The sequence below is a fragment of the Apis florea genome, unplaced genomic scaffold, assembly GCF_048593485.1.
Source record: "Apis florea isolate Af1SG1 unplaced genomic scaffold, ASM4859348v1 contig_3367_pilon, whole genome shotgun sequence".
Taxonomy (NCBI): Eukaryota; Metazoa; Arthropoda; class Insecta; order Hymenoptera; family Apidae; genus Apis; species Apis florea.
In genome coordinates, this window is record NW_028256746.1 from 369,881 (window position 1) to 391,336 (window position 21,456).

General features: G+C 44.3%; 1 protein-coding gene across 3 annotated transcripts in view; it reads left to right on the forward strand.

The window, feature by feature from the left end:
* The window catches only part of LOC100868773 (fibroblast growth factor 17), a 78,898-nt gene that overhangs the window by 46,574 nt on the left and 10,868 nt on the right, over window positions 1-21,456 (forward strand). For all 3 annotated transcript variants that reach the window (XM_086912099.1, XM_086912098.1, XM_086912100.1), the window contains exon 2: window positions 21,109-21,154. In XM_086912099.1, the coding sequence (XP_086768225.1) occupies window positions 21,109-21,154 (46 nt within the window). The remainder of the gene's footprint in view (window positions 1-21,108; window positions 21,155-21,456) is intronic.

A 21,456-nucleotide genomic window follows, 5' to 3' on the forward strand; every position in this document is an offset into this window, starting at 1 on the left:
GAATAATTGTTTTTCTTTACACCATTATCATGGTTATACATACCATGGCGAAATAGTTTCCACGTCCGTCTCGTAAAGCGTACGTTATTCCACTTGGAACACGTTGTTTTACTTTGTTCGTGGAACGATGAATTTTTTAATGAAACGAAAGATGGGATCGGCACGCGTAGTAGTGATATTCCTCGTAGAGATTAAGTATTTAGACGGAGTTTACCAAAGGGAAAAATTTCTTGCGCGCGAGTTTAATTTGAGTCGAATTTATTTTTCACAACGTGAATTTCTCGTAAATTTGAGACTCGCGTAACGTGCCTCTGTTATTAATTTTTCCATCCACCGACGTATTTAATAATATCGATGCCGAGCGAATTTCGTATTTAAAGGTGTTTTCGCATTCGCGCGACGCAAACTCGAGTTGGATCGAGTTCTTTTGCAAAATATTTGCAAAGTGGAATATCGTTAAAACTATTTTTAACGAAATTGAACGATACGCGAAGCCTCGAAAGCGATACATCACGATATATCACGTAAACCAACGTGAAAATGAAAATATTTACATTTTCGGGAACGAAAATTATTACTACAAGGAATTTCATAATCTCGATCGATACTCACCATTCTTTCCAGCACTGTTTAAGCAAAATTAACGATATCTCTCGTACTGTATTATTATACACACGCGAGGGAACACTTCGATCCATCCTTACTTAATAAAATCTTTCTCTCGCGTCTAAAGGAACGATCGGCGGCTACACACGTAAGCGCGCGAGCATATAAGATGAGCGGAGAGTTTTAGAAAAGTTCATCGTTTCACGAGTAGGAAGAAGTTCGCGTTGTACACGCTTCCGCGATATCGTTACGTAAAATCGAGCTCACCGCTATTTTTACGACGATGTCGATACGACGACGGATGGAGAGAAGGGTCGCACGTTCGTAACGATTCCCTTAACGGAGGAAGGGTTTCGATCGATCGATCGATCGGCGCACTATATCAACTAGGTTGCGGCCAGGCCGGCGTCCAAAGTGAATATAATTGCCGGATATTTTCTGCTGATCACACTTTGCATATCTTACGAGCCGATATTTATGTCGGAATTATGTTCGGAATGTTAATGCGCTCTCTCGGCTCTCCGCCTTTCCCTCTCTTTCGCTCCGCTCCCCTCGCCCATACTCTTTTCCCTCAATTTTTCGATACTTCGAAACATTTAGGGCGGTGTGTGTATATATATATATGTCGTTCCATCTCTTTTCGAACGCGATTCGAACGTTTTCTCGAATCGTCTTCGATCGACGTCTCACTTTCGCCTCGCTCGTATCGTACCACCTTACGTTACGTTCGTTACAACAAAATCGATCGATCTTCTAGGAATCGGCGACCCTCGCTCGACACGCTGCTCCCATTATTCCTCGATTGTTACTTCACGGTTTATCGCTTCGATGATTTATACGAGGCTAGGCCAAACGATATAATATAATCGTCGTTGCTTCTGTGAAATATATCCGATTCGCGCGACATCCGTGTCCATACATGTGTTATTCCACCTTGGTGGAATACCACACGTGTTTTCGTTCCCCTTTTTCGAGAACGAAAGTTTATCTCGTCGAGAGAAAAAGAAAAAAGGAAAAAAAAAACAATGGATGTATTCTAAACTTGGCTCGACGATTGTCACGATTATCGTCATTAATAAGCCGCGGAGACGGAAGAATTTTCCGACAATAGACTCGATAGGTTACCGATAACGATAAGATAGATGTGTAGCATAAAAAAGAGAAAAAAAGGTGGGGGGGGGGGTGAGGGAAGGATAGTTGTCACGAGTATCGAATCGAGTATCGTCTACTACTACTCGTGTATCGTTTATTTAGCGTATATAACGGGCGTATAGGCACGAAGGGATTGCTCGAAACGGAAACCACCGAACCATTTTTACCCTTCCCGTCAAGCTGTTCTCCTTGGCAAACCGACTTAATGTCTCCTTAATGGCCGCGATAAAGCACAGTGATATACCTTTCGTGCCAGCATAACGGACTGCGCCTATACGTTTATACGCTACACTTTTACGTGTACCAATATAACTTATATGATCTGTATCGAGGTAAATTCATCCATGAATCGAAAGGTAAAGGTTGTTTGAAGATATCGAGAACGATTGCCCACCCCGAGATAGGGCCCCGAGTGTACGGAGAACGTCGATTAAATACGTCGATTCGTCGTTTATGAATAAACGCGTCGTTCCGTTAAATTTCTCCTTCGTGTTTTCAAACGTTCGATTCGGGACACGTAATAAATTCGAATCGTTGTTATTTTGTCGTGAAAACATCGTTTAAACGTGTTATTAATTGTCGAACGTTTTTTTAACGATATCGATAAATCCGTTAAAAATTTTACCCAAGCCTCGCAAGATTTACCGTTAAATTTAATTATTGCTCGAGATGGACGATAACGTAACGTAACGTAACGTAACGTTCGTAATAATTACAAAGTACAAACCGGTTAAACTAATTAGTTAAACGGTATTATCGTTGGAAAGAAGGGGAAGGGGGGGGAAAGAAAAAAAAAAGAAAGAAAAATATCGTCGCGTATTATGTACAACTCGTGTACATACTTGTGCCTATTATTATATATTCTCAAGGCAGATTTTTTTTAAATTCTCGGCAGTTTTCTATCAGCCAGACGATAATCTTCCCGACCTATCATTCAACAGACGAGGCTCACTTGTCTTTTTACCGGTCACGATAGCAATCTCGATAAGGCTTTAGGTATAGCGCGTTTGGATAGCAGGAGAGAATTGTGTGGCGCTTACATAACTACCGATCGATGACCGCGTGATTTTGCGAAAACATTGTCCGATTAAATTTAGAGTAGACGTCGTTTCGATCGTCCATCCCTCCTCCCCCCTTTAAAAATCCATCTTATCGTCTTCGCTCTTTTAAATTTGTAATCTTCACTTTCTCTTCTTCTTCTTCTTCTTCTTCTTCTTCTTCTTCTCTTCTCTTCTCTTCTCTTCTCTTCTTTCCCCCTTCTTTCCCTCATTTACCTTCGTCGTTTTTTGTTCGTTTGTTTCTTTGTTTTCTACGTGATTCGCACACCCACGTGAGGACACACGCGTACACACACACACACACATACGCAGGGAACAAAGTATTATCATCAGATTAGATTATCGGTTGGAAATACAATGGCGTCTATATGTCGCGGAGAATGAAAATAATATACAGTACCGAATTGGCGTTTATCGAACATGCGCCACGTTTTCGAATACTTTTTACACGCGAAAGAGAAGAAACTTTCGTTATCGTCGCATGGTTATATGCAAATATATATATATATGAATTATTATAATTATGCACAGATCGTTTGTACATACATAAATAAGAATAAAAATTGCGCTTCTCCTGAAACATATATGATATTTACAAGTTATATATTTATAAAACTTGATCAAGTTTTTAATCATATTTCGACGACACCAAATCGATCTCCTCTTTTTTTATGAATTTTATTTCGACGAAAGAGACGTCGATTTCGCGAATAAATCGTGTCCTTTGAAATTATATATATATATATGTGTGTGCATGTCCATCTGGAAATTTACCGATCGTTAATGACAGTTTATTTTGCACGAGGTACGAGAGGAAAATATGTTTATCTACGTAAGTTTTTCTCATTTGCAGTTACATCACTAACGCTATTGTTCTCCGACACTTTTAAAAAGAAGAGATCGCTCGATCGAACTTAAATCGTGTCGATATTTTTTTTTCAAGCTGTACACGAAGTATATATCTTTTTCAGAAAGATACGGCGATAAAGTGTTGATCTTTCGAAGAAATTTATATCTCGACGCGCTTTTAACGCGAGTTTCGAAGAACACGCATAGTTTCTGCATCGAAGAAAGAAGAAGAAGAAGAAGAAGAGAGTGAACTGGTCGGTGACCGATCGTTTCGTTATTATTCGACGATATTTCCGATGAAAGAGCGAAAAGAGAAATAAAAGGAGAAAAATGGAAAAAATAGCCGATGTAACCGCAGTTTCGATGACTCTCCGCGTCTCTATCCGCGTTGAAGTACTCTCACGTATAGTGGCCGTCGGACGGTAAATATTTTTGGCGCCAACTTTTTCCGCAAAGGCCTGTTAGCATTGCGCGAAGGCTGTGAGCTCGTATATGCCCTGCTGAGTGCGTCTACGTGCGTGTCGTTCGAGCTTCACGACTATTGACCAAAGGCATTATCGGCAGAAGAACGTATAATATGTCGTTGCAGCACGAGGACAGTTCGCTCTCGTTCCTCTCCGCTCCATTAACGAAACCATAAGTCTTCGGCTATGAATAACATTATTCGTACAGCGCGATCTTTCTTTTTTTTTTTTCTTTTTTTTTCTTCTTCTTCTTCTTCTTCTTTCAATATCGCGAGATTCATACATTTCTCGCGAGTAATTATTCCATTATTAATTTTGCAACATCACTTTTTTTCTTTTTTTGCGTGCTATTTTTCTCCAACCCACTTTTAAAATTATCACTCAACTATTTCGGATTGCGATTTTTAGGCGAGCTTTTGCCATTCTGGTTTATGATACTAAAGTTAATAAAATGTACGATAACATTCCTAAGTTATAGTAACGAGATCTATAAATTTTATAATCAAATTTCTGTACACTATACGTACGGGCCATAAAAATTCCAATAGAAACGGAGAATGCTTAGATTTTTCGAGACGCAAAATCGTGCGTGACGATAAAGTTTGTCATATACCGCGTGATCGATCAATAATACTGCTGTTCCATGGTCGTTTCTATTCGCGTATTACGAAATTTAACGAGCGCTTTAACTCGGAAAGAAAGTTTTTTTCGAAAAACCTGTACCGATACGGGAACACCACGGGAACAAATTAACAAATGTTGTGTTAATACTTGAAAGCTTAATCATCGATATCTTTATATATACATATATAAAGACATTGGTCGATAGTCCACGAAGAAACGTGATTGAAGAGATACCGCGAAACAATAATATTCGCGCATGCTTAGCGTGCATTCGATGGCAATCTAATCTATCTATTGCCTCCATTGTGGGTAAATACGATCGAACGATGGTGCGTAAACGACGAAACGGGAGCATTCGTGGAACGAGACGAGGCGCGCTTTCCCAAAGCGGCGATATATTCCTCGCCCGAGACGGACGAGAAATTTGAAATTAGGTTAATAACTGTGAAACGCTTACCGACCAATACACACACACACACACACACACACACACACGTGTGTGGTAAGAAACGGTCGCCTCGAAACTCTCGAGCGACGTTCTTCTCGACCAAATTTTACCGCGTGTCCCTCGGGAGAAAACCGATCGAAACACGAGGTGAGTCGCATTCCACGAATACAAGCCGCCAACTACAAGTGCTCCGCAAACAAGGTAAATGTATTTATAGAGGGAACACGAAGCACATCTTTTCTGTTCTCTTTGCTTCTCCCCTTGTCAACGTCTAGACTCGCGGTCACTGTGCCCCGGGTTCTTCGTTGTTCACCGCCGTTTCGAAACCACCGTCGAGGTTCCCCATCTCTTTGCATTTCCGCTTTCGCTATCCGCCAAACGTCCATTTACCATTTTCCACCCGATGCGTTCCTTCGATTCCCCGATCGAGATACGAGATTCGAAAGGAGGAATTTTTATTTCAGTAACGCAACGGAAAACGAATTCGACAATAAGATTGGAGGGGAAGACGAGGGAAGGCGAGTCGCGAAACTTTTCTATTCTTTCTATTCGGAGGCTTTTTCGATATCGAACGTGTCGCAATCGCGCGGAAACTTTGGATCCATCGCGATGCTGTATTCTGGTGGGTAAACATTCTCGTAAAGATGGACCCTCGTTACATTGCGTAATTTCCATTGAAAAAGGAACGCACGAGGAACACGGGCAGAGAAATTTTCTAAACGCGGATTGAAGATTCTTTTACCGATATTTTCATTCCTTCGCGGAACAATTCGAATTAACGAACCTGTGTGATTTCATTGCTACGGTATCGATGATTCACAAAATATTATAAGTTGGGAAACGAAGTTATTGGAAGAAGGGAATTGACTCGTAACGCATCGATCGCGTTAACGGATAAGGTTATAAAATTTGTGTTCCGACACAATGTGGACGTAGTTGGTTGGTGCCGGGATCGTTGATGGATGCGCGCGAGTCACGCGACCACGACCAACTTCTGCGAATCCTTAGTTTCGCGCGCGGGCCAAACCCATTTCTCCTAATTTGCATTTTCGAGGACAGAGCGATCCTTCCGATCGTATTTGCCACGCGTCCGTTTTCTTTCTCTTTACGAAGGAATTCGTGGTGGAACACGATCGACATGGATCGTGGCCGGCTAGATTAGATCGGTGGGAACAGGCGGTATAAAAAGCAGCAGGAGCTAGCGGCACGCGTGTACGGAACAAGTGTACGCGGGTGTCGTTCATCGATTCTCCACGAACATTTTGTTGCCGGTTTTTTAACCGATGGAATTTTAATCGATCGTTACGAAACGAGCGGACCCGTTTTACCACGATCACGGAAAATTTTGATACGACGATCGAGGTATTAGCTTACCCGTCCGTGTTTCGAAACGTTCTTTCACATTCGCCTCCTAGGTTTAATTAAAAGCGTTTCCCACATAGACGAGTTCCAACCAGAGAAATTATTGCTCACCGAGCAGTTTCGTTCGATCGATGAAAAAAATTCTCGAATTCCACCGTGTCGACACAATTGTCGGCAGTCGAGAGGATCGAAAGGATTTTAATTGTTCGTTGCGATTCGAGACGAGACGAAACTTCGAGTCGATAAATCGAAGCGATCAATTACCAGCGTTTCGTTCGATTCAGGTCAGCGAATAGTCGATGCAATTACGCAGACCTCTTCTGACAGCCAATGCTGCTACGGTTAAAGTCCTTGACGCGAACGTGTAGAAATATTTCATCGTATATAATACCGATTTCTAAGCGTATCTCAAGGACGCGTCACCCTAAGTGCATCTCGCCCACGCGAGAAACTAGCTCGCGCGTGATTTCGTTCGTCTCTCTCTCTCTCTCTCTCTCTCGCGGTTTCTCTTTGGTGGCTGCAATAACCGTGACGAAAAGGAGAAAAACGTGCCGTCGGAAATGGGAGAAGGGCAGGGGGAGGGAAGGGGTCGAGGACTCTGGGCGGAGCGCTCGATGCACTCGAAACAAATAACCTGGAACGTCTCGATCCAGCTAGTCGTCTCGTCTGGTCTAGCAGACTGGGTCTCTTCCCCCCTCCTCCCCTCCCCGTGATCTCGTTCATCCCTCGTTCGACGAAAGCTCGACGAAATCCTTGTAAATTATTACACTGGTGGTGGACATGTGGCGTTTAGCCGCGTATAATTGATCGCTCGTAGGCTAGGAGCCGTAGTGAGAGGAGAGGAGATCCGCTCCTCGAGGGTTATACCCTTCGAGGTATAAATTATAATTGAATTAGCCTGAGCTCTTAATTAGTCGGCCGAGGAGGAGACCCCTCTCGACCCGTTCCGACGACGACGACGACGACCAAGACGACGACGACGCACGCACAATTACATTTCGCTCCGCCGCTCGCGGTTCCTTTCTCTCCTCTTCCTTTCTTCTTTTTCCCCCGCTTTGTCTGTGTCGTACGAGTTACCTGCGCACCGTTCACCTCCTGCCAGCTAATTTACAACGGGGGCGTCGCTATACCGTGTCTGACGCGCGTCTGCTTTTTTACTCCCCTTTCGCGTTTCTCTTTTTCTTCTCCACCTCTTTCTCTCTCTCTCTCTCTCTCTCCCCCCGTTTGTCCTTCGCCCTCTCGCTATCGTCCAACAATCGTCTTTATTCGAGACACCGCACGAATCCGGATCACGGTTCGCCTTTTCCTCCACTTTCTACCACGGTTTGCGGTTATGCTCGCGCCTTCACTATTCGCCGCTCCTTTTCACCGATTATCCACGCGTCGCGTTGCTTTGTTCTTTCGCTCGTTCGAGGGAGAGCGACTTCGACTGAGAATCGCTTCGGAAAATCGGCAGAGAGAGAGAGAGATCTATCATCGTCGTTTAACGCTCGAGAACGCGCGATAGAGAAGAGGGAGAAAAGAGATTTGGAAAAAAATCGAAGGAGAATGAGGTTGCGTCATCGATGACCCTCCTGGTAAAACCGCGAATGCACAATCGGTAAGGCATGCAATTAATGCGATATCGATCCGAATCGCGTTACACGGGCGGCGGTTCCCATTACGTTGCCAATCTCTTTTCTCCGACTCGAGAGTGCCGATCGTAACTCCGCCTTTTATCGGGGGAGCTTCGTTTCCGGCGGCGCGTGCAAAACAAACGGCACCCCCTTCCCGCCCCATTTTTATCCTCTCCTCTTCTCGTTTTCTCGCCCTTTCTCGTTTACTCTCCACCAGCTATCTACTCGCTTGCTTACTTGCTTGCTTACTTACTTACTTTCCACTCGCTCGCTCGTAAACCAGACGTTTATTATCGCGCGTGTCTCGCGATAAGCGTCCTCTCCCTCTATCGTCCGCCAGAACACAAGGGGTTCCATTCCTGCGAAATTTCCGTTCGCAGATACTCGAGTAGTCTTCTCTCCTCGAGACTTTGGCGCATCGCGCGACGCGTCGTAAACGTTGTTATCGTCCCCGGTGGAAACGAATCGATTCGATGCGTGTATCGCGATCGAATTTGTAGATAAAACCGAGCGAGGGGAGCTCCAGATACCTCTAACTATAATAATAATAATGATGATAATAATAATAATAATAATAATATAACGCTTATTTTATTCTTTTTTTTCGTATTCGAACAGCGATATCGGAAATTCGGTATTCCCCTCGGTCGGGGGAATTATAAATAAACGTACGAATTCGTCTCTCGGCAATTTGCACGACTCTCTTCGTTTCGTCTGGTCGTCGATTCATAATTTTACCTCGGTTGATACGGGGATATGTCGTATGTCCTTTGAGGCAAGGCCCTGTGGAAATTTGGCTCGTTAATTCAGGCTGGTAGACACGCGACCGTGGATAATTAATTTCTAGTTTCATCGAGATCGCATCGGATCGCCGCACGTAGCGTTTATACAGCTAGAAACGATGGTCGGCCCCTAAGGTCGTACATCTTGCCCCTTCTCTCCCTTCTTCTTTTTGGGACCGAGTGGGAGCAGAGAGGAGGAGGAGGAGGAGGAGGCGAAGACGACGACGACGACGACGACGACGACGACGACTATGAGCCTCTCGCTTTTTCCACGTCCAATAAACGGGGCAAGAGGAGGAAGGGAGGAGGGCGATGAAGGGAGAAGGGAGAAAGGGTGTCCTAAGAATAGCAGGCGGTAGCCGTTCGGCCGATGCAAATTCGAGGCCGAAAACATTCACGATGTATAATTCATCGCGCGGCGTCGTCTGCCTACACGCGATAGTACGCGTGCTCTCGTGACAATGACACAATGTTTGCGGTTATCGGAGGGTGTGTACCGATACGCTTGTACGACTACTACTCGCGCGTGTATCTGGGCTATGGTAACACGGTGTAGAGAGAGGCCGACCGATCGTATATCTCGACGCGCACGTACAAATTCGTGGAACGCGGATTCTCTCGAATTGGAGCGAAACGCTTGAGTAGTAATAAGGGATTTCCAAATTTCCTTTAATCGAGTTATTTCGAAAAAAAAGTTTTATTTCTCCTTCTTCGTATATTTTTCGATCGATCGAACGAAAAGAAAGTTTGTCATCCAATATCTTGTCCGATCTCTCACGAATTCGTTCTCGGAAACGATGTTCGTATTCGTAAATTTGTCGACCGCGCAAGATAGACCGTTTTATCGAACCAATCGAGGACTCTAATGGCTCAAGTTTCCTTCGTCCGCCACCGAGACTCGTGCGAGAACAAGAAGAAGAAGAAGAAGGAATGAGAATCGTATCGAGGGTGGATTCGATCGGAACGAGACCCGTGTGCCCCGCGCGAGTTCGACGATGAACCGCGTTTGGAATCCTGGTGGCGATCGTTGAACCTGAACAAACGGAGCAATCGGCGATACGGCTCGTAAAGTCGTAAAAACAAAAGTACCTCGATCGAACGGCTCCTACCAGTATTCGTGTAGGTAATAGCCAGGTTGCACACCAGCTCGATAGGATACGAGGAGCGCACCAACATCGATAAAACTTCGCCACCCAACCCCTTGGAGAAACCGCCCCCATTGCGCCGATCAAAATATATTTCTATTTTTCTCGAAGATGAACCACCACGTTGATGGACGCCGGATCGTTATCTCTCTCCAATATTTCTCTCGTTCGTCGTTTCAACGACGATTTTATCCATGATTTTATTCGCTCTCTGCTCAACTTTATTTTTAACAAACGACATCGCGTTGAGTTTTACGCAACTTTTTACTTCTTATTATTATTCGGACGATCGAGATGACGAACAACAACAAGGAGTCTCGATGCGGCGCGAGCTCGGTTCGGAGAAGGGACTTCCACTTCGCGTGGTAAACTGTAACAGCGCACTTGTTACGGAATGGAGAGAAAGTGGCGAAGTATCCGGCTAGTACGTCTGACTAGTGCGACCGTTATCTACTTGTATTCGTTTTCGAACCGCGTCTCCGCCGATTTCGTAATTTTGATACGCGTGATATGACGTAAACCGCCCACGAATTATGCGAATTCGACGCATAACCCGCGCGTCTTTTAGACGTATCGTCATAATGAATTCAACAAATTTTACTTAAAATCGGCAAATTTGGTTTTTTTTTTTTTCTTTTTTTTTTAATACAGAGACAAGCTATTTTTATCGAGAGAGAGAGAGAGAGATCTTTTTTTTCTCCCATGAGATTTCCATCCCGATCGACGGCTCGACGGGATTAACAAGTGCGATGTTTTCGAGAGAAGCTTATTACATCTTCGAATATATATCTTGTCGCGTATTATTGTAATAATTGGGAATTGATGATAACGACGACGGAAAAATGATATCGGATTTTAGCACTTTTTTTTTTATCTTTTTATCGAATAAACGAGGATCAATATTGATTCGGGCAAAAATTGCGGGATCGAGAGAATTAAATGAATCTTGTACCGAGAACGTAACTCGTAACTCGAGTACTGTAACGGTTACTTCTCGAAGTACTCCGAATATTCTTTCTTTCTTTCTGACGAAGAAAAGCTTGTTTCAAACTTCCTTGGGGAACGTTACAACGTTCGATGAAAAGGGGATCAAAAGATTATTTTTCACCGCCCACGCATCCCGAGGCTACCGAAGCTAATTAAGAAATAACGTCGGACCACCGACATTGTTTCGCATTAATTGGTTCGCAATAATTTTCTTTCGTTCGAAAGAAACGATATACCGGTCGGAGAGAGATTATCGAATATGAATGATCGAATATGAAATTATTGCGAAAGAAATAATATCTGTTAAAGTTACATTACAATTATTAATATCACGTAATATCACGGCTATATTATATCAGACCGTTTAAATCATTTCTCAGATTATCGACGCTATCAACGCTAATTAGCAATAGTGGATACCTCCAATCGGATACTGCGTTCTCCGTGACTGTGTTTCCCGATTGGATATCACTCGGCCATGACGAAGTCCCTCCTGCTCGGCCCGTGTTTCCTTCAACCTGACAACCGTACTTGCATAAGTACATCCGTCTCTGAACTGGTTCTACTCTGAACCTTCCCAGATATCTCTCTCTCTCTCTCTCTCTCTCTCTCTCTCTCTCTCTCTCTCTTATCTTCGTCTCTATCGTTATTCGGTGGAAATCACCAGCTAATTACCACCAAGTCTAAAAAATAATTCGTACAAATTGGCGGCGGTGAAAGATAAAACGACGAATTCTTTGGAAAACGCGATTGCGTGTCGCTTACGTTGCAATTAGACCGAACGAAGAATAGCCGGCGTGTTTCTTGGGAGAGTTTTCGAGATCGCTTATTCTTCGATTTTTTTTTTTTTTTTTACGTCGTAAATATCGCGTATAAATATTACGAAGGTGGGAACGGGAAATATATTTTACTCGTCGATATCCGTCAATAGTTATCTAATTCACCGATCGAGAACCGTCGAGAATAATATTGATGAACGGCCGATAACGATTCCGATATCGTAACCCTTTTCTGGGTTAAGCAAACATCGGATTATCCGCATTATTGGCCGCGACGTTGAGCAACGTCGCTATCGCGGACGAAATTATTCTTTAATAATAATCTTCCTCTTTCTTTTTTTCGAGGGAGATCCGTTGCACGCGACCGATTTCTATACGAAATTCCTGAAATTACGATTACACAAATTCCATTTCGCGGGCTTATCTCCGCGATATACACTCCCACGCTTCCGTCTTATCGGAAATTCTTAAACGCTCGTTACGTCGTGCGAATGCTTTTCACCACACGTAAGCGATCCGAAAATAATATTCGCTCGAGCGAATAGAATTCACCGCGCGTTTTTTAAACGTGTGTCAACTCCGTTATTATTCGATTGGGAGTAAATCTCGTTGCGCGGATCATGCACGTTTAACGAAATATCGAGCGCGTATATAGTGGAACGAGAAGGGAGCGAGAGACATTGATCTTTGCGTGTAATTTCGAGGAGGTGTCGGTGAAAACACGGAGTCGCGAGGCGATTCTCACTGTTTTCGTTCTCCTAATTGAATTTTCTTTTCAGAAGAATTTGCCAAGTGGCGGGTAATCGGCACGATCGAATCGATCGGCCGGCGGAGTTCGGTTCGTTGGCTCGGGTTGCCAGGAGAGTGCCCTAAAAGTGCACCGGCTCTTATGCGGATTCGTCGGCTCCCAGTTTCGTATGACTAACTCGACTGAGTCATCGTCGATATTACGTACGAAGAAGGAATTGTGGCTTTCTCCGCATTGATTTTATCGAAGGAAACGCTATTCGTGGCGTCGTATCGTCCAATTTCCTACGTCTCGTCCCGATCCTCGAACCGAATCGTTTCTTCCTCCTCTACTTTTTTTTCCTTCCCCTCCGCGGTCGATACTCCGATGGAGGCTGTCGGAGGAAAAGACGGCGGAGCTGTCTTTTCGCCGATTGTGTGAATGTTTCGTGAAGACGACACACGTAGGACGAAGGCAAATAATGGTAAGCACCGGTGTCGGGGCGGTCGTAACGGTAAAAAAACGGAACGGAGAGGCCAGGAGAGGAGGAGCAGTTGTCGTCAGAGCGTACGGTGTATATATATATATACAGATAGCGAGAGGGTTCGGGGAAAAGACGGAGAGAGAGAGAGAGAGAGTTAAGTGATGGTGGGTGGGCGAGATGGTTATTTAAATGCCCATAGAGTCCATTAGAGATTACAGGGCCGAACAACAAATGCCCGCGTGGATGAGCCAGAACGAACCGCGATAACTTGTCCGAGATAAAAACTTTCTTTTCACCTTGCTTCGATGTGAAACGGCTCCCATTTCCAACGAAGCGCGAACAATGTTTTCATGATTGGCACGCTATTGTTGCCCTCTTCTCGTTCCTCGCGATGAAAATTCGCGCAACGATACGATAAATAACGAGATATCCTCCGGCTATGGAGATCGCGTTCTAATTTGTAAACGCAGGAGGAAATATTCTCTCTCTCTCTCTCTCTATCTATTTTCATCTCTATCTCTAGTTTCATTCGCTATCTCTCGATACCTCGATCTCCGAGGTCGAGTTCACCTTTTCTTCCGAGATAAGAAAGCGCAACGAGTATCGACGAATACTTTGGAAACGGTGTACGTGATGTTCGGGGGTAAACAATGGGGTCGATGCACGAGATGAATCGCGTTTTACCTCGACGAGACGCGTTATTCCCTTTCGTTCCATTTGCCTGAACAAATCAGTGGACCACTTAGTAGTCCCGCTAACGATTTTCGTATAATTTTAGATCTTTCTCTGCAAATAACCCGCCACCGCAAAGAAGGCCGGCTCTGAAAGAAGCTAATGAAAGAGAAACATATCCGCGAAAATACGACAATGTTTACCCAACTTAATACTCGTTCCTCGCTCTTACACTTTTCATCCTCGCTCTTGTGTACCTTCGTCTCCTCGTGATCCTTAACGTTAAAACTACCCGTTAAAACAGGTGCGACAAAGCGTCGATCGCAAGGATTTTCACGAGATCTAAGATCGTATCGTAGAATCGATCATTGTACTAATCTTTAAATTACCTTTTATTATACTCTCTACTCATTTCGAATGCTTCGACGAGCGTTAAAACCACACGCGTGGTTCAAGTGACGCGACAATAACGATCGTATTAACATCGACGTGGCCGCATCGTTGACGTCACTCTCGGAACCGACGTTCCGTTTCGCCCCTTCGTCGCGATCGTGGATGAATCATATTCGCGGTAACCGGCTAATGAGTTCAAGCGATACGAATTGCTCTACTTTTTTCCAGCTAACCAGCGATGATATAAACACCGAGCATTCGTAGGTGAACAACATCGAGCGCGGTATTACGCAACGAGTTTCGTTCGTTTCTCGTCGAATCTCGACGCGCTTAAAAGCCAGCCAGGGATCGGATCGATTTTGATTCGTCGAGAACAGGGATTAAGAGGGCGTTTTGTCCATCGAGAGTTATCGTCGTTCGTTGGAAATTCCCAGACGTTTGGTTTTTGGGAAGGAAGGCCACCGGCACGGGTTATCGGCGACCAAATGAATTCCTAAAACTCAATTAACCGTGGCCTTCTTAACCGGCGCTCGCTTAACGAAGCCGAGACGAGCCGAGTAAATGAATGATCCCGCAGGATGCGCCTTGTTCGAGACGACTTTCTCTCTCTCTCTCTCTCTCTCGGTTCGAACACGATATCCGCCCTAAGAGCCTTGGGGCTATCCAACCCTTTTAAGTAGACCTTAAGTAAAACGGCAGGAATGCGGGGAACCAGCTCGATGGTACTTGATCGACGGGGTAAAAGATCCCGTTTCCCGGTGATTCATCGCCGGCTATTTCTGGTGACACCAACCGTGAAAAAATATACGGCGGGGATCGGAAGAAGCGACGTGAGAATTACGTGGCCAATAAAACTCCACCGTACTTTCCACGGATCGGATTCGACGGGGAAACGAAACTTTGCTCGTAGCCGCGTTACAAACCGTTAACTCTTTCTTGCGAACGAAATTGCACGAGAGATTTATATCTCGATCGATTAAAATTCTATATAAAGAGTAGAAATGGCAGCGGATATTGATATTTATATCGATTTTTTATATCTTTCCCCTTCGTTCGTGCGGTTCGGAGTATCGAGCGAGAATGGTTCTTTCGATGGAAGAAGAAAGACAGAAGGGAAGAAAGAAAAAGAGAGAGGGAGAGGGAGAGAGAGAAAAAGCGAAAGCAGAGAGAAGAGTGACGAGGAGCGTGTCAGAATGAATGTGACGCCGGCGGAACGTCGCGGCTTCGTAGCAAAAACCACGTCGTGTATACTCTTCTCGCGTGGCTCCTCTCCTCTCGTTCATCCTCGTCGTCTCTTTTCTCGTTTCCGTTCTTCCTCTCGCCCGCTCCAGGTTGTCTCTTCTCGACCGTGGAACACTTGACGCACGAGGACGGTCCTCTATGTAACGTTCCAGGATACGCTCGTCTCCTCCTTGCCCGTTCCACGTAAGCCGTTCGTCGTCGGCCGGCCTACGTCGACGGCTGCCTATCTGCCACTTCACGTTGCCACCACAGTCCTCCACGAGTGCGTCCTCCTCTCTCGTCGTGCAACGGAAAATGCTCGGTTCAATCAACCGGATAATTTGCATGCGCCGCGGATGGAAAAAACCTCGCCGAGTTTATCGCAACCTGGCGTCGTCTTGCGTTTACCAATCATCCGCGACTCATCGACGCGCGGATTCGTCGAGGGAGAAGAGAAATCTCGGGGCGAAAAAGCGGGTGACTCGACGCGGTTTCGCCGAACTCGACTGATTATTCGTATTCGTGAAAATTGAAATTTTTCTTCCCCGAGTCGAGCGAAATTTGTCCCGTGTCACTGTGCGTAACATTTTTGTTGGAAAAATGATAAACTGACTGGTTCGTTCGTAGAGCCGAGTGATCTAATCTAACTTAACGAGATTAGTCATGTTTCGTAACGATAGTTGAATTCAAATCTAGGCCGTTATCCGCCGTTATGCGGAACGTTTGTTACGTTCGTTGCATCTGCAACCGGATAATCGCGGATATTTAAACGGCGAAAAGAGGGGCGCGCTAATCGTAAACTAGAGTGTTTCGTGGTAAAAAAAAAAAAAAAGAAAAAGAAGAGAAAGACAGAGAGAGAGAGAGAATGATAAATTTGAACGTCAAAGACTTTAAGACCCTTTCGAGCCGAACGGATTAGAGAGTTTTACGACGCGACGAGTCCTAGCGATAACGTAGTAAAAAAAAAACGTACCTTCGCGTTCTCGAATTGAAGAAATCGACGGAGAAAAATTACGATATAACATAAATTTTGCAGCAACGATTTTCAGACAGATGGACGATTCGATCCTCTTTTCACTTTCGCGCGAAAAGAACGAAAAGGATGTATATGTAAAAGTAATGGGCAACCTAGTTTTGCCCTACGTCGATTGCGACGCGTATCGAGAATCTGTCACGATGGACGAGGAATGGACGAACGATATCAATCGCGGGTCGCAAATTGAGTCGGGACGAATGATTTGTGGTGGGCTTTCGAGCGGTGGAATTTATAGAGGTTCGATCAATCGCGTTACTCGTCGTCGTTGAAACGGCATAACGTAGATCGGACACGAGAATTTACCGCCGCCTCCTGAAATTCATTGTCGCCACGGTGATTTGTCGCAACTTGCCACGCTTATTTAAGAAACATTCCGGACGCATTGTCGACGCGACGCCAGGTGAGTTTTTCCTGGACGGCTCGTGCTCTGCCGGAAAGGTAGTAAATTTCCTGGCCTCCTCAATAGAGACGTCCGTATTTTTCTTCGCTTTTCCTACTACCAGTACGCGGGCACAACGGGCCGATCAATTTGTCACGAGGGAAATCCGTAAATAACGACTAAAGGGCGTTAGTATGCAAGTAATAATAAATTACAAGCTGAGAAATTATCGTCGTTAGTCATGGTAAACGTACATATACATATATGTATACAACCTGTGATAAAATCTTCTCGATCTTTTCCCTCTTCTCCCTTAATTTTTCAACGTCAACGATTTTACTCGGTTCGTGGCGCATCCACGCGAGACGCAGTTCGCGCGCGAGTTTGGTAATCGGGGAAATGGAAGGGGTGTGGGGAAGGAGGAGCGAGACGATGCGGTCTGTTGGGGTGGATGAAAAGACGGTGATCCACGACACGGACGCGCGGGGCATTTAGCCGACAGGCGGTGTCCAGCTGAGAGGCATCGGCGTCGGGTCGGTAGCCGCGTTTTTCATCGACGAGCCGGGGCCTATTCAAGTGTTGGCAGTTTTTCACGCGGTAGGCGACAAATATCCCCACTAAAATCCCCTTTGGATGAGTCCCCACGTGGCCGGGGATGTCACGCCGGATCGTGCGTACCCTCGCCAACATTCATCGTGCTGATCTCGCGCCAGTGACAACAAATCGCGCCGCTCTCTCTTTCCGCCTTTCTCGATCGCGATCCAGTCGTCCACCCGATCGCGCCCTGTCTTCGATAAACTCCATCCATCCACGTTTCTTAGTGGACCCGTCCTCCTCGTTGCGAAGATTCGAAGCCGATCGCTCGAAGGTACGAAGATACGACGGACCTGAAAATCGCGTTTTACACCGCGTCGTTATATATTGCATCAGCGTTACACTTCGATATGGCATAATCCCGATTAATCCGGCCGAATTCTCAGAGAATCTCGATATATAGGGGCAATCGTGGAGGAATTCGTTCGAATTTTGAACTCGCGGCGGAGTGATGTAGCAGTTACCGATCTCTCTACTGTTTCTACTGTTTTTTTTTTCTTTCTTTCTTTCTTTCTTTCTCTCCTTTTTTATCTCCGTTCGAAAATCGTGTCTCGTTTAAACACGTTTAAACACGCGTCGTTAATGGAACGAGCGACCATTCTACGGTGTGAAATTTATCGATCGTAAATTCTATCGACTCCTTTAGAAATCTGATAAAAGGTTAGTTTGGCTCGGTGATTTCCCGGATACGCGATCAAAAGGGAATATTTCAGCGTTTACGTCGGATCAGTGTCACGATTCTTCTTACTTAGCGCATGGATTGAGATGACCGCGCTTCGGAGTGGTGACGCGCAGATATGTTTAAGGCGATTTGGTGAGTTATTGCGACTAGACTATTTAACATTATTATACCGACCAAACACTATTCCTATCCTCCCCTCCCTTATTTTCTCACTTGAATCATCGCCACGATTAAATTTTCGATCGATGCAATTTAATTGTTTATCGCGAGGAAGAAAATTTGAATCGAGGAATCGCCTCGAATCTCGTGACGTACACGTCATTGAAGTGTTCGTAATGGCGGAATCGCCCTGAAGACCCACCTTTGCGTTCGGCCTCGACGATTCTTCTCCTCGACACTAGAAATACTGGAAATACTGGATTTTTCACGGAGAGCGTGCCGCTGTTTATCGCGACTGGTGCCACATAGTCTACGCTGTTAGAAATTTTCCTCGCACCCCCTTCCCCCCTTCCCGCCTCGCTACCAATCAGATGCTCGACGCTTCTAACATTTTCTCCGTTACGTAATTCACCGCTGAGAAATTTCAATATTAATGTATCCCACACCTTACGATGTCACGGATTATCGGATTGCTTGTGGAAACGCGAAGTATATATATATATATATATATGTTCTTTTATACGCTTCGTCTCGATCCATGCTCGTTAAAAATATAAGATGGGTTAACCTGCGCTGTCAGCGAAAACGTCGATAATTTTGCAATTATGCGAATATCGCGACGAGTAAAAAAAAAAAAAAAAAAAAAGAAAAGACTTTCAAACAGTTTGGATAGAAAGATTTAAAAAAAATATTTCGTCCATGCTCGTCGTGATACACGATGGATACTATTCTTTTCGTAAACTCGATAACTCGAATATAACTCGAATTAGATAATTCACGAATGGATGATTCGCTTTCAATTTTTCTTCTTTTCTTTTTTCGTCACACTCTTCTTTATATTTGCATTCTTTCCACGCATCGATTCCAAATGTTTCGCGATAATAAATATCGTTACTCGTTTTATTTCGTCATATTTTCAAAACATTTTCACGAATTCGCATAACAATTTACGACAAATTGTTTGCACGCGAGATGCTCGTTTTAAAGTTTCCGAGTGCAACGCAGTAATCGCAATTAAACCAAACTCGACGAAACTCGAGTCGACCACGCACTTTATCACTCGACACAACGAGTTCTCGATTTTAATTACTTAATATCTGTACATTTATAATTTGAGAACGAGGAGACCCGATTAAATCCTCCCCCCCTCCCCCCCCTCTCTCTCTCTCTCGATAAACGTATTCTCGAAAATGTTTCGACGATACTCTTTGCTCGAGTCGTCGCGGTTGTATCGAGTAATTTTCAATCGTAAGAAGGCGCGGGACACGATCGGAAGGGGGAGAGGGGGGTTTCCAAGAAAACGAAATTACCTGCATCGAGCGTGAAGAAGTAACAGAAGTTTGCGGACAATCCGATAGAAGGGTTTACTATCGTTTTCTACGAAGATTCAGTGAACGCGGGGAAAATAAAGTAAACGGTTTAACGGCATTGGCGTGGCGATGGAATTTTCTCGGAGCGCAAATCGTGGATTTTATTCGAGCGAGGTAGGCGGGTTGATGGCGGGACGAAACGAAACGAAAGGAAAAAACGGTTTCGGCTCGTCCCTCGATCATCAACCGATTCGAACGCCCGATCGCTCGAATTAAAACGATCGAGCGAATCGGCGACGCTGGCCATTGCTGCAGTCGCCGGTCACCTGTGTTCTCTCTGTGTAACACGAGACGCGTTACGCAACTCGTTCCAGTGGCTCACCACATCTGTATCTCGTGTGCAACTCTTGCTTATTATTTACGACTCGCGCCGCCAATCTTCACCGTTAAATTTAATATATATATATATGTGTATATATATACGTATATCGTTTCTTTTAATTTACTCCTTTTGCAAATCCGATGTGAACAAAGATAGAAGAAAATAACAACATAATCGATCGAACGATCGTCGATTCTCTCGATTAAATACGCGCTGTTTCTCGGTGACGACGAGCGATCAACGAGAAAGTTTATAGACCGTGGAAAGTGAAACCGAGACTCTTTATTAAACCGATAACGTAGCCATTGATGCGAAATTATACGATGCTTCCGGGTGATCGTATGTTTACTCTGTTCTCGAGATATTCGTTCGAGTGGACAAAATGTTGAGTGCCGAGTACGCGAGAAGCGTACGAAAGTGGAAACGAGTTATTTCGTATTTAAAACGATATTTCGTATATCTCTGAACTGTGTAATAGTGTAATAATTTCTCTCGTTGGTATTAATTTTTTCTTTTCTTTTCTTTTCTTTTTTTTTTTCCCCTCCTCTACCCTGTTGCAAATTAAATCAATTTTCAACGAATGCAAGCTTTAACGCATCGTTCTTTTAATCCGATTAGCAGCCACGGAGTTAACTACGCTATTCGGGTATAGAAGTTATTGTGGAGAAACTGCAGAAATTACAGTTTCTCGCCTGTCAAACGCGCGTCATAAAAGAAATATATAAATTACAGGAGGGGGGGGGGGGCCAGCATTTTAGACGTCTGAAGAAATATTAATTACTGTCTTCCCTGGAAGGAAGATTGAATTGTGAAGCTAGCTGTAGTCTACGATTCTGTCCGCTGTAATTTAGTCGTACCGCTAATTATCTCGTACATATACGTTTTCCTTATCTGTCAGACGCTGTTCCGTTACATCCTATATTTTCAATTTCTACTACTACTGCTACCACTGCCTACTACTACTACTACTACTACTACTACTACTACCAACAGCAACCTCTTATGGGTGGGATACACCATAATTTATTTGCATACGATAAATCATGCGAACGATTAAATTGCGCGCAACAAATTGAAATATCGCGAATGCAACAACGAGTACCGCCACTCGTAGATTTAACAATAATTGTTACTCGTTTACCATTCGAACGAAGAAAAGCGATAATTAACGTGGACGTATTCTTCCCTTTGTTGCAGGTTACCACAGCTTGCCGTTTTAGCGAAGATTTTGTGCCTCCTGATGGTAAGTGACCTTTTTAAAGAAAACTTAATACTTTTATTTTTCTTTTTCTATTTTTTTTTTTTTTTTTAACCAAAGTTCAAACGACTACGAATTATCGTAATTACGCGTTCGAAGATAGATTCTTTTTCGCGTTACAAAAAATTCTCACACAGAGGAGAAAGAGAGAAAAAAAGAAACATCTTGGAAGCAAGGGAAACACACGATCGTTTATCAACGAAACTATCGATATCCTGGATATAAAAATATGAAAATATCCGTGTATCCTTACGTTATCCGATATATCGAGCGGGCAGATACGATTG